Source organism: Lissotriton helveticus, chromosome 2_2, assembly GCF_964261635.1.
Source record: "Lissotriton helveticus chromosome 2_2, aLisHel1.1, whole genome shotgun sequence".
Taxonomy (NCBI): domain Eukaryota; kingdom Metazoa; phylum Chordata; class Amphibia; order Caudata; family Salamandridae; genus Lissotriton; species Lissotriton helveticus.
In genome coordinates this window covers 396,190,551-396,203,946 of record NC_136060.1, presented here as the reverse complement: position 1 = coordinate 396,203,946, position 13,396 = coordinate 396,190,551, and the positions used below count along the sequence as shown (strand labels likewise).

At 45.3% G+C, this 13,396-nt stretch overlaps 1 protein-coding gene across 1 annotated transcript in view; it reads right to left on the bottom strand.

The window, feature by feature from the left end:
• The window catches only part of TMEM129 (transmembrane protein 129, E3 ubiquitin ligase), a 101,232-nt gene extending 88,719 nt beyond the window's left edge, over positions 1-12,513 (bottom strand). Inside the window, exons 1-2 of the mRNA XM_078678630.1 lie at positions 12,245-12,513; positions 9,043-9,517 (exon numbers count right to left, since the gene is read on the bottom strand). Coding sequence (XP_078534756.1) covers positions 9,043-9,517; positions 12,245-12,449 — 680 coding nt within the window. The 5' untranslated portion in view covers positions 12,450-12,513. The remainder of the gene's footprint in view (positions 1-9,042; positions 9,518-12,244) is intronic.
• Positions 12,514-13,396: the final 883 nt, after the last annotated feature.

Below are 13,396 nucleotides of genomic sequence, written 5' to 3'. Positions count from 1 at the left end.
CTGTCCACACCAGTAACCCCAGTTATCCTTTCTTTATTTCGAGTGACGTCTGGAGCCGGATATCCTTGACACTGGAGGAGTGGACCTCTGAAGCAAGACGATCCACACCGGCCGAAGCAGGAAGTCATACTTATCTAAGACTGTGGACCCTTTTTGTTGTTTAAACCCCTGATACTTTGCAAGACTGGTTACAGATAGAATAAAGTACCATACTATATCTCCTGGCGTGGAGCAGCTTCTTGGTTAAGGGCCATACCCCCTCCCAGCGCGTGTTTCACAAGTGGCGAGCCAGCCAGGAGCATAACCGCCCTCTGATACAAGATGGAGACCCTCATACAGCAAATGAAAGAAGGCCAAGATAAACTGGAGTGGGCCATTGGACAGACATCTAGCCAGGCTGAAGCCGACCGCACAGCATTCTCCACTGCCATACAAGCCCAAGCGGACAGTCTCTTGAAGTTGGCTGAGGGCCAAAACCAACTTATGGCAGTGCTCGGACAAGGCAGAACTAATGCCCCTCCCCCAGGAACGGTCGTCCCTCTCCAAAAGTTCATCCTCGGGGACGACCCTTTGGCTTTCTTTCTAAATTTTGAGAGAGCAGCTAGGGCCAGTGCATGGCCCGGTGACAGGTGGCCCTTTTACCTCGCACCTCTTTTAACGGGTGAGGCACAGGCCGCCTACCAGATGGTTAATAAGGACGGTACCACAGTCTACGCTGTAGTTAAACAGTATATCCTTGACCGTCTCGGGGTGGATGAAGAGATGCATAGATTGAAATTCCGACAGGAACGCGGAACCCCAGGGGATCTTCCCAAGACCCTCTTTTACAAGCTAACAGCAGCAGCTGACCTGTGGCTCAAACCACAGGAAGGGAACATAGAGGATGTGATGAATAAAATATATCTCGAACAGTTTTTGGAGGCCCTACCATATGGGACACAGCGTTGGTTAAAGCAACATGCAGGCCTGACTCTTGAACACGCGATCGAAATGGCTACTTCTTATGCTCGGGCCCAAGGACGTCCCCCCTTAAGGGAACCAGAGAAAACCAGTAAAAGCATACCCGGGAAACCCGATAGGAAATACCCAAAGGCACCAATAGAGCCTCCACGACCACGACTACCTAAACCAGACTTTCAGCCCAACCCTGGTCCTCAATGTTATGACTGCAGCGAGTGGGGACATATTGCCAGGTATTGCCGAAAAAAACTGAAGGAAAAAGAAGAAGAACCTATGGATGTGAGCTATGCCCCACATTCTCTTCTGTACGCCCAAGAGACAGGACCAGTCTTCTATGTGAGTGTGAACATTTATGGGAGGGTGGTTAGTGCCTTACTCGATTCGGGGTGTAGACATTCTGTAGTCAAACAAGAACTGGTTCCCTCTTCTTGCCTCCTCCCAGGGAAAAGTGATCACATCAGGTGCGTCCATGGGGATGTTAGGGAGTATCCGTTAGCCAAAGTCGGCCTCTCTACCGCCACGGGGAATAGCACAGAAGTAGTGGTTGGGCTTATGGATGCGCTCCCCGAGTCAATGATAATAGGGACTGATAACCTGGGCTTCCTCACCCTTATGTCTGATGCTTTGCAATGTACCCCAAACAATCTTCTTGCTTCTGAACCGTGGGCTAGGGACACCCATTTTAGAACTGCACAGTTAAATGACGCCTCTCTCACTAACGCTTGGCACATTGCCCGTTCACCTCAGGACTCTGTCAACAGAACCGATCCCACGTTCATCGAAAAAAACGGCTTGTTGTATAGGCTGGCTAAACCGGATGCAGTACCCCAGCTTCTGGTTCCTGTTGCCTTTAGGGACCAGATACTCTTTTTTTGCACACGCACATTTGCTTGCAGGTCATTCAGGCGCAGAAAAGACAGGGCAGGCCATTCTACAACACTTCTTCTGGCCGGGGTTGTATGCACAGATACAACGCTATTGTCAAGAGTGCCATATCTGTCAACGGCGAAACCCCTATGTTCCCCCTGCGGTTCCTCTGAACCCGTTACCCATCATAGGGAAACCGTTTGATAGGCTAGGAATGGACCTTATAGGCCGTTGCCTAAATCTGCGAGAGGCCATCTGTATGCCTTAGTCTTAGTGGACTATGCCACTCGCTATCCCGAGGCATATCCCCTCCGGGCAGCTACATCATCGGCTATTGCTCAGAAGCTTGTCGAGGTCTTCTCCAGGATGGGGTTCCCTCGAGAAATCATTACGGACCAAGGAACGTCTTTTGCTTCGCGCCTAATGGCCCAAGTCTGTAAACAACTCAGAATCACTCACATCAAAACCTCTGTTTATCATCCCCAGACAGACGGTTTAGTCGAGCGATACAACGGTAGCCTAAATCTCACCTTAAAGAAACTTCTAACTGGGGATGGGAAGAACTGGGATCAGTTGTTGCCCTTGGCTCTATTTGTCCTTCGGAGTCAAAAACAAGCCAGCTTGGGTACCTCTCCTTTTGAACTGTTATTTGGTAGAACCCCAAGAACCCTACTCGAAATAACCAAAGACAGTTGGGAAAAGGAGGGAGCACAGGAGGCAGAGGCTTTACTGGAATATACCCGACAACTACAAACCAGACTCCACAAACTTAGAACCCTGGCTCACGATCATCTCGCTATAGCCCAGAACAGACAAAAGACCTTTTATGATAAAGGGAAAAAATGGAGGGAACTTGACGTTGGCGATTGGGCTTTGGTCTTGTTGCCTTCGTCAACACACAAGCTCAGGAAGGAATGGCAAGGTCCTTTTGAGGTATGCAGGAAAATCGGTAAAACCACGTATGTCCTACGCCTTAAGGGCAACAAAACCCAGATGTACCACATAAATTTGTTTAAAAAATGGTTGGGAAAACCTCCCCAAGCGGTCCATACTCTTACAACCGTTCCTCATACTGTTCACAACACTCCTATAAATCCTGACTTAACTGAAGAACAACGGAAAGAAGTATTGTCTCTTCTGCTCCGTTTCTCTGATATCTTTTCAGATCAGCCAGGAAAAACAAACATAGCGATCCACTCCATACCCACTATTCCCGGGACGGTAGTAAAACAAAAACCTTACCGTGTCCCTGCAGCCTTCGAAGAAGAGGTCAACCAGATGCTGCGTTCTGGGGTCATTGTACCCTCGCACAGCAACTGGTGTTCTCCGATAGTACTAGTCCCCAAACCAGATGGCAGTATTCGTTTTTGTATTGACTTCAGAGCTGTGAACAGGGTCTCTAAACAAGATGCATACCCTCTGCCTCGAGTCGACGAGCTGTTAGAACGTCTTGGTGAAGCTCGGTATATTACAACCATAGACCTCACCAAGGGGTATTGGCAGATTCCACTAAACTCGGCAGATCAGGAGAAAACCGCCTTTTCCACGCCCTCTGGTCACTACCATTTCACTGTGCTTCCGTTTGGGCTGCACGGCGCTCCGGCGACGTTCCAAAGGGCAATGGATAAAGTCTTGTCTTCCCATCAGCAGTATTCGTCCGCTTACTTGGACGATATCGTTGTCTACAGTAAGACATGGGAAGACCATACAAAACATCTTGAGAACATACTTTCTAGTCTCAGACAAACAGGCTTCCACATAAACGCCAAAAAGACTAGGGTTGCCTTCAGAAAGGTGAAGTATCTAGGCTACCTCCTAGGGAACGGGTTGATAGAACTACAAATAGAAAAAGTGAAAGCTATCCTGGAAGTACCCTATCCAAAAACCAAAAGAGACATGAGAGCATTCCTCGGCCTGGTAGGATACTATAGGCGGTTTATTCCCCAGTTTGCGGATATGGCTGGACCTCTTACAGACCTGTTAAAGAAAACCCAGTCGTCCCCTAGGTTACCAGCTCCTACTCCCAAAGAAACCAACGACTTTCGGGCATTACAAACTGTCCTTACCACAGCACCTGTCTTGGTGTCTCCGGACTTCACAAAAACCTTCATCCTCCAGACGGACGCCTCAGGGGTGGGTGTCGGGGCATTTCTTTCTCAGGAGGACGCTGATGGATTGGAAAGACCGATTTTGTACATCAGCCGTAAACTGTTTCCCAGAGAACTGGCCTACTCCACCATTGAGAAGGAGTGTTTGGCGGTCCGCTGGAGTGTGGACAAACTCAGGTACTATCTCGAGGGAAGGCCCTTCGTTTTGTATACGGATCATGCCCCACTGACTTGGCTTCAAAGGAACCGGGGACACAATGACCGTATCCTCAGATGGTTTTTGGCTCTACAACCTTTTCAGATCGAGGTCCGACATCGCAAGGGTTCGGAGCAGGGGAACGCTGACTTTCTATCACGCTTTCCTCTTTCCCCCGATCGGGGAAATCCTGGGGGAGGGATGTGTCAGGGGGTCCCTACCTGCCACGGGTCGGGTGACGGTGACATTAACCCGTGTTCCTTTCCGCCACAGCCTCCCTTCGGACACGGTCCCTTTAATACAGCGTGGGCTTTCCCGGAGGAGGGAACTCCGTCGCTGTCGTTACCACCCTCGTCAGCCTCCCTCCAATCAGGAACGACGTTGGCGCTCATAGAGCGCGATCAGGAAGAGAAGGCGGCGAGCGGATGGAAAGGACAGGAGCCGTTCAGGGAGCCTAGTCAGGACTGTGCGATACCCGGAGAAGAGAAGGTGAAAGCGACCCCGGAACCCAGGAAGGACGTTGAAGGTGCTTCGCCCCAAGGAGAAGGAAAGCCGGGAGGCCAACGGAACCACGCTCCGCCCCGCCACACTTCAGGAGGAGAAGTGTGGCTCCACAAGGTACGGGCTAGGCTACGGGGGTTAGTCTTCTCACAGGGAGGGAACGAGTAGGGGTGGTGGGCGGTCACGGGACCTGTGCACTGGTGTGAGCTGTTCTTTGCACCCCTCGTTGTGTGTGTTCACTCCGACGCTAGCGGTATACGTACTTTCGCCCTGGTAACGGTCCCTGGTGATCCACCTCACTCCCCGCTTCCTCCTCCTTCTTGCCCAGTGGTCTGTCCACACCAGTAACCCCAGTTATCCTTTCTTTATTTCGAGTGACGTCTGGAGCCGGATATCCTTGACACTGGAGGAGTGGACCTCTGAAGCAAGACGATCCACAACGGCCGAAGCAGGAAGTCATACTTATCTAAGATTGTGACCCTTTTTGTTGTTTAAACCCCTGATACTTTGCAAGACTGGTTACAGATAGAATAAAGTACCATACTATATCTCCTGGCGTGGAGCAGCTTCTTGGTTAAGGGCCATACCCCCTCCCAGCGCGTGTTTCACACGCCTTATAAGGCCTAAGCCTTTCACCTAGTTCATGACGAGGGTGGATTCTGCCCGATTGATATTGCTAAGACGTCATCCTTCGCACATATGAATAATTAATGAGTACACTCTCCAGGAGGTTCACTTCACCTCTCCCATTGACGCACAAGGTTTAGTCCCCAAACGTCATCCTCATACTGAACAATGGGTAACACACGCACATAGACAGTATAAATACAGCCCCTCTTGCTATCAGTAAGCAGGCTATTAGGCTCTTTAGGTCTTTCGTACCTACTCACATGCTAGCTACATCTAGTCAGGCATCTTAGGAGTACGCACTTTACTTAAAAAATGCATTCTATAGTCATGTATAGGTTCATGACTGTTGCAAAATGGTATATCAATACTATTTATTCTTATTCAATGTACTGTTGGCTCTATATCTCCGTTACTGTGTTACAGTCTTAACAGCGCACTTATTGTACAAGAGAAGAACTACTGTACAATAAATTCTTCTTGTAAACACGTTTGACTGTTTCTTCTTTGTATCTCTCGGAGAGCAAAAACAAGCAAGCAAGATTGACTGGGTAAAAAGTAATATATTGTTTCCACGAGTCTGAGGTTACTGTGTTCCAAAGTTGAACAAACTAATTCTCTGATAACAGGAGATTCTAGTGGCACTGCAAGCCAGCTAATGCGCACCATAGGCTAATATATGCGGCGGGTGTACACAGAGTCAGTCTGCCACCAGACCCACAGTATATGTTATCCGTAATAGTCGTAGGTCCTGCATGACAGGGTACTTTTGGGACTACACTACAACATACGATTCCCAACTGAACAGGAAGGGCAGACAATGGCTCAAATTTAACTTGGATGAAACCAAACTTGGTATTTGGGTGACCTGTAGGGAGAAGACTATTGGCCCATTAGGTGGACTCTGATCCACTCCAAATCTACCCATAAATCTGGATTCAAACTGGAGGCCAAATTGTCCAATCAACCCAAATATAGGTTCTTTGTTGATCGCGTCACCATCACAAACAAGCACTGGCGTTGCCAATAGGTCTCGCAGTAGGAAAGTTGGAGCTATTGGTTATGTAAATGACAAAGGCCTTTATGTTTTTAAAATGAAAACAAAAATAAAAGGCATTGTTATTTGCAATTGTAATAGCTCCAACTTTCCTACTGCGAGACCTATTGGCAACGCCAGTGCTTGTCTTTTTATATGGATCATCAATGCCTCAAGACCTGTAAATAGATTAGAAGCAGTATTAACAAATGAAGTTGGAAATGCATTGTGTAATTCATTGGCATAATTCATCATACACCAGTGGTCATCCTGGTTTAATCACGAGTGCACTATAGCAGTTCAGTAACTAGTGAGGTGGCAAATATACAGTGGAAGCAGTTGTGAATTTCCCTCGGAGTCACATGTACATTCCTGGCTGTGCCTAAAAAGCCTATCAGGGAAGCGGTTAGGAACGCGATAGTGGCTGGGGGGGGGGGGGTAAGGCCACCTTGCCACCTCAGCAGACCACTATCAAGGTGTCTACTGCAAGGCGATCTGTCTCCATCATGGCACCTATGCTGGGCATTGCATGAAGGGGCCGCAGTACGCACAAGCACTGTAATCGGGCTCAGCCCTCTATTACAATAAGGTTCCATACACTCCAGTGCACACAGCCAGCCAAATGACCATTGACGTCATTGTTAATCCATTCAGGAATCCCCAACATTAACAACGCTTGCATTAACCTTCCTTCTAGAAGAATATGCAAGATCAGGATCCTACAGAGACTCTAAACAGGTTGCTTGCCTCATATTCCGCTGAACAGTGCACTTTCAGCAATCGCACTTCCTTCTGGGCACACACACATATATATGAGAAGGAAGACTAATCACAGAAACACAAACATATATGCATTCCTAAAAATCAGACTGTAGCGCATGAAAGATTATGTGGTCCGTGCATATTCTTTTAGCGCTTGCATCAGCTATGAGACACTTGCAACACTGCACACAGGGAGGATATGATCAAGAAGTCAGCCATGACTTCCGCGTGATATTTTAAAATGTGCCAATACATTGCATAACAAAAGTAAGCTTCGTCCGCTTTCACTTACAAGCTAGTTGCCCACTCTTGCTTGCTGCCCAGTGCTGGTGGTTATCCTGATCCTTAAACTCATGCTCTGCTTCTGGAACGGATGCAGACGGTTGTGCAATTCCTCTTGCACAAGGATGTCGCAATGAAATGATCAGTAAAACCATCACGAGACCCCAGCCCATGAGTAAATCAGTCACCCCATTACTTTAAGGGCTTGGATTGCGATCCAAACTCTGCAGTCTGACATATAGTGTCATTAAAGCTCTTAAGAGCCGGTCACTTTTTCTCATGATCATAACGAAAGAGGCAACCAAAAGCAAAAACATTTCCTTTTAAAGTAAATGTTCATGCTATCCAACTGTAGTTACATCATGATTACTCCCCTACACGGCAATGACACTGGTCACCTAAACAAGCTAAAACCGGGAAAGCAAGAAAAAAAAAAGCAGAGGGGACAAGGAAAGCCGTAGGGGGGGGGGAAAGGGAATGCGAACGAGGGGAGAAGTGTGGCAGGCAGATGGCTGCACGGAGGGAAGCCGGATGGGGGCGGGAGAGCCTGGTGGGGGGGGGGGGGGGGAAAGGTATAGAATGACGAGCAACGTGATGAGAAAGGGAGGGGGAAAACAAGAAAACAATGGGAATCGAAAACTAGAAACGAAAGAAAAAAATGACAAGCTAAAACCGGGAAAGCAAGAAAAGACAAGGAGAAACACGAGAGACGGCCTGCGGCCGTCAAAGTGAAAGTACGAGGAGAAATGCGACACGGCGGGCAGGGGAGGGGGCGGAGCGGCATGAGGGTGTGAAGCAGCAGGGGCCTGAGACGAGGCCGCCTTGCCTTTGATGTGGTAATGCGAGGCAAGCGGCTGGTGGCATTGTGCACGCGCTTTCACGTGCACTGGAAGAAATCGCCTGGGAATCGCCTGATCTCGGTAAGCTCTGTTTAAGCCCCTATATATCGAGCTCCCGCTCAATGCGCATGCGCATTGAGATAGGTCGCTCGACCTAAAAAGGTTTATAACTTTCTTGCTGAGGAAGGGCAATGTCTCGCAATATCTAGAATTATTGCATCACATTTAGGATACACCAATTCAATATATATGTTTCTACCAAACTATCTTATTCAATAAATTCAGTACCTTCATGGCCTGGGTTTGGGAACCATTTGACTCAGTCTTGTATATCGTCTACAATACAATCTCTATTAACTAACAAAGGAGAGCATTACATTCAAAACATATATTATTTGGCCACGAAATCGCATCATCAGACTCTCCCAAAAAGCCAACTGAAAGTCATTGGCTGTGTTAATGCCGTAGAGTTACGAAATCATTGTTTTGACCATGGTGCTTTTAAGGCCAATCGCCTAGCCTTTGGCATCAGTATTTGCCCCATTTTCGGTCACAATCCTCCTTAGGTACCTTCAGAAAAACAATTTCAAAAAATAAAAATAAAATACGAAAAGGGGCCGTTTTCAAGGTCCCCGGGGAACAGGTTTTTAGCATCTCAAGTTATCAGTAGTTATTTATCTGCCCTACAACCAAGAGACCTACCTGGTCATCAAATATTTTACAAACTAATGAACATAAACCAAAAGTTTGGCAAGAATACAGTTATACTAGTAAGAGTGTGCTGCTGTGAATTCCATATTACATGGAGGTATGAGTGTTTATTTGCATTAATAAGTATAAAAAGGCATGTAAGAAGGTATCTACCTGATATCGAAAGGCTTCACACTGGGATTAATGCTTGACACCCGGATAGTGAGGAGCTGCACAGGAGTTCCCGTTTCTGCTGAGATTTCATGGTGCCTGGAATTGGTCACTGTCAGATGTATATCCTGCTGTTGTGCAATGTAGACATGGTATGTGGTCACTTTCATCACCCAGTTATCAGTGACAATAATCCTTGAGGTGGGAGAACCAGTTGCAAACTTGTCTATTCTCCGGAATTCCGTATTCACTGAGGAAGCCACTGCCCTCCACTCCGAATGGGCAAGAGCATGATGGGCAAGTGTTCGGGCAAGAGGGTGGTTACCCCAATGGTTTTGTGACCAATATAGTGCAAACATACTGGTGATTGCTGGTAACAACACAGCAAGCAGAATAAAGAGTTTCCAACCTTCAGAAGCAATATAAACATTATACAATTGTTTTTCTGGGGCTGCAAAGCACATTCCGATAAAATATCCTAGAAGAAAAAAAATTAGGTTCAGTAACAGTAAGATTCATACCATCATAGGTAACTATTAAACCCATGTTTATGCAAATTACATTTCGGCTTTGATATCATTAGAGCAAACAATTTACAGCGAACGTGACCATTCGGGTTAGCTTGCAAACATTGTAGACTCGCTACAAGCTCACAATCAACTTTCAACAACCAAATTTGTAAAAGCGGTCGCAGAATTTACACTTATTTTACAGAATATTCAATGTCAATTGCCATACGTATCTAAAAAAGGGGTTCCTTTTGCGCAACCGTCTTGAGTAGATTGGGTTTACTTAAAGAGCAAATAAAAAAGCAATGTTTTACACTAAAGAGCCATATTTAAAACAAAATAATACACTGTTGCTGTTTATAGAAAGAGTTCTATATTTAATACAAGTCAAATTATATATTTCATACAAAAGTCATACGCGTTTATTTAAAACATATCACATTTTCCATGTTAATCACATCTCATTGTATCCTAAGATTCACACAACTAAAATTTAAAAACCAGATACTCATACAATTAAAAACCATACATAAATTTTTTTTTTAAATGTTTGATTGCAAAAAAAATTAAAATACTGTTGTTGCAGTGCTCCTGTGGTATCTAGGATGGTTCAACCCCACCTTCTTCAGGACATAGTATATCATGCATAATTTCTAAATGACAAAAATCAGATTCCCCATTTCATTACCAAACAATCAACAGGTTAAATCACTGTGGCTCAGTTGTGCATTAGTGCAAATCATTACTCTTAAACAACTACCCACAGAATACTGTATACATGCATCCAAATATACTTCCTGGGAGCCTCCCATGTGCTTGCCATGCCTTAGATCCAGCAAAACCGGAGCAAAAATCGCTCCAAATTAATCCCACCATTAATTATGGGATTCATAAACTTTATTTCAACATTATACACTGAGAAAATCTTGTCCAACTAATAGAGCCATATGGTCATATAATTAACTCATCCAACCTCTTGGGCACTATGACTACGTGCCATGATGGCTGAAACAATTTCGGTGTTCAAAATTCTAGGGAATGGGGAATCCTTCCTAGAACAATAAAAATTGAGCCCACAAACTCCTCAATAATTTTTAATGGAGCTTGAGATTGATAACATATATATAGAAGGATGCTGTGTTCCTCAGAAACACGGTTTGTTCATGGTCTTCTAGGTCTTAGTTTCTTCAAGGCAGGATTTCTGAAGAGTTCCAAATGCTTTATATCTATTTTGAGGTTTGATGCCCTGAAATTTCAAGTGCTACTTACTCAGTAGAGCCCAATGGAATTCTTATGGGTTAGCTCTTGCTGAAAAAAGTAACCTACAGGAATGTCATTAACATGCCCACTGTTTATAACTGCTGGATGAACTACCCCTTGAGGAGTAGTATTTGTGGAGCCTCTTGACCAGGAGCATGGTGTAAGCCTCTCAATCAGTAGTACTGGGCAGGGAGGAGGCATTTGATCTTAAGTTGGGAAATAAGCAGTACTGGAACCGGCTATCCTTCCCCATTATGAGAAAGAACTTTTGATCAATAGTATTGCAATACTATTTCAGAAGTATTGGAGCGACAAACACCTGTGTAGTACAAGGTTTTTGATCAGTAGTATTCCAATCAGCTAAGAGGCGGAGCTAGATCTTTAGTATTACACATGGTTTCTCCTTCAGCAGTACTGAGGAAAGGTTCGAGAATAGCTTATTGGACGGTACTGAATCAGTGGCACTAAGGATACTTTAAGTGAGGTTTGTTGGAGAAGCACAGGTTCAGCAGAACTGGCCAAAGCTTTGGATCAGTGGCATTGCTTTTGTTGTCAGGTAGATTGATAAAGTAAATAAATAAATAATCCACATTTTGTAAAGCGCACAATCACCCGTTAGGAAAGTAAATGAATAACGAAGCATACAAGAGAGTAGCTGATGTTACATAGCATTGACACTCAAGAGAATATAGGAATAGTAACAGAAAATATCTGAAAGCAGATCCTTTTGAGGAGAGTCTCTTAATTAATGGAACTGGGAAAGGAACCTCTCGTTCACCAGTTTGTAAAGGAGAAGGTAAGCAGTACTGGATGCTATGAGAAATAGTGGAGGTTCTCAATCAGCGTTACAAGGCGTCAACGGTAAAGAATGGCAATTAATGGTGTAGGACGCCCTTGATCAGCCGGATCGTGATAGGCTTTAGTTTTGATCCGATGCTTGGAGAAAATTTCGATCACTAGAGATAGCCCACGAACCGCAGTAAAAAGGGTCACTATGAATCACGGGTACAGAGGTGACTTAGATGGTTAGGATACAGCTTCTAATTAGCATTTTCTATCACAAACTGCCAAGTTTCCCGGATCCATGTGTGACCACCTACTGCAATCCCAAGTTTTCTGGCGCAGTGGGACTTGTAGTCTTTGCTGTCTAGTGGGATTAAATAGGACTACACGTCCCAGAATGCAAAGAAAAAGAAGCACTGGAGCCGCTAATCAGGCGAAAGCCTGGGAAACTTAGAAGGACTGGCTAGAATAGTTACACGTAATCTTAAGAGCCCTGAAAATCACTCGGAGTGGCCAAACACAATTTACCTACCAAACTATCAACTTCCTTACTTTTTATTTCGAAACATAAATTTAGCACAGGTTCAGACAGAAGCGCAATGCCATAGTCTGGATCCTCTGTAATAGAGGCGACGGCTAATACGGGTGCTCACCCAGCGGTATGAATGAGTGCAGCAGACGGACAGCTGCTGTGCGCCGAATGTGATACAGCACAAAACACAGGTCCTCGGAGCCTAACCAGGCTGACAGCAAGCTCTGGGCGCTTATCCCCGCCGTGTGAAACTCGTTGGGTGTGAAGACGAAGCAGACGCTGAAAACCACGTACGCTAAAGTGAAGGTAAGTTCAGGGCTCTCCATCTCTACGGTCCCACAACCAGCCAACAAACTTCCGGCCAGCAGGACCAACCGCCCTCAGCACGTCGGGATTTGTAGTCACCGCTGTGGCACCAACGCTCAGACCAGACGCAGGAGCTTATACCTAAAATCGTAAACGCGGCCGCCATCTTCCAAATGGTTTAAAAACAACACAATGCCCATGGATTCAAACAAGAAGTCTGGTTGTGGTTTTCGCTAGTTTTTCTATGAACTATTCTTTACTGTTCATAGTAGGAAAATATTTTATAGCTGCCTCTCTTGCCCTGAAGAAGGGAGAAAAGAGTCCCAGTCACGGCTACTTCTGAGTCCAGTACACCTTCACCTGACATCAGCAGTCCTATGCATTTGGATAGCTTTCTTTATGTACAAAGTAGTATCAAACCTTTCAATTCCAATAATTTAAGGCTTAATATTGACTGACTCTACAGTTGCTGATCCACCAGGAGAGATGTACGATACTACACCACTTTTACCCAACTATAGTGTTCAGCGTTGACGACTATACATGCGCTCATGGATGGTGCTGAAGGGGAAAGGGTACTAGGATTAGAAAAATAATAGTGAGAGATATCCGACACGTAGGTGATCACATCTGTCAAATTCCTCCACCTCATTTGCAGAACATTTGCAACCTGACTATGCTTGAGTTAAGTCTTAATCTTTTAATGGCAGGAAAGGATAACATACTTAAGACGTTGCTTATTGATTCAATATTAAATTATTTTCTCTAGGTTGCTAAATCTTACATACTTCTCTCTGTTATTACCTTATAAGCAGATTGTCCTTGTTTGAGACTCTTAAGTAGGCAAAGTCGTTAGGTGCCTTATAGTTGAAATGCTCGTTTGCACTCTTGCTGTTACAGTCATCAAACGTGTTCTAAAACATGACTTCTTTAACTTGTTAGTCTCTTGAAAACACTCTATTGGAGA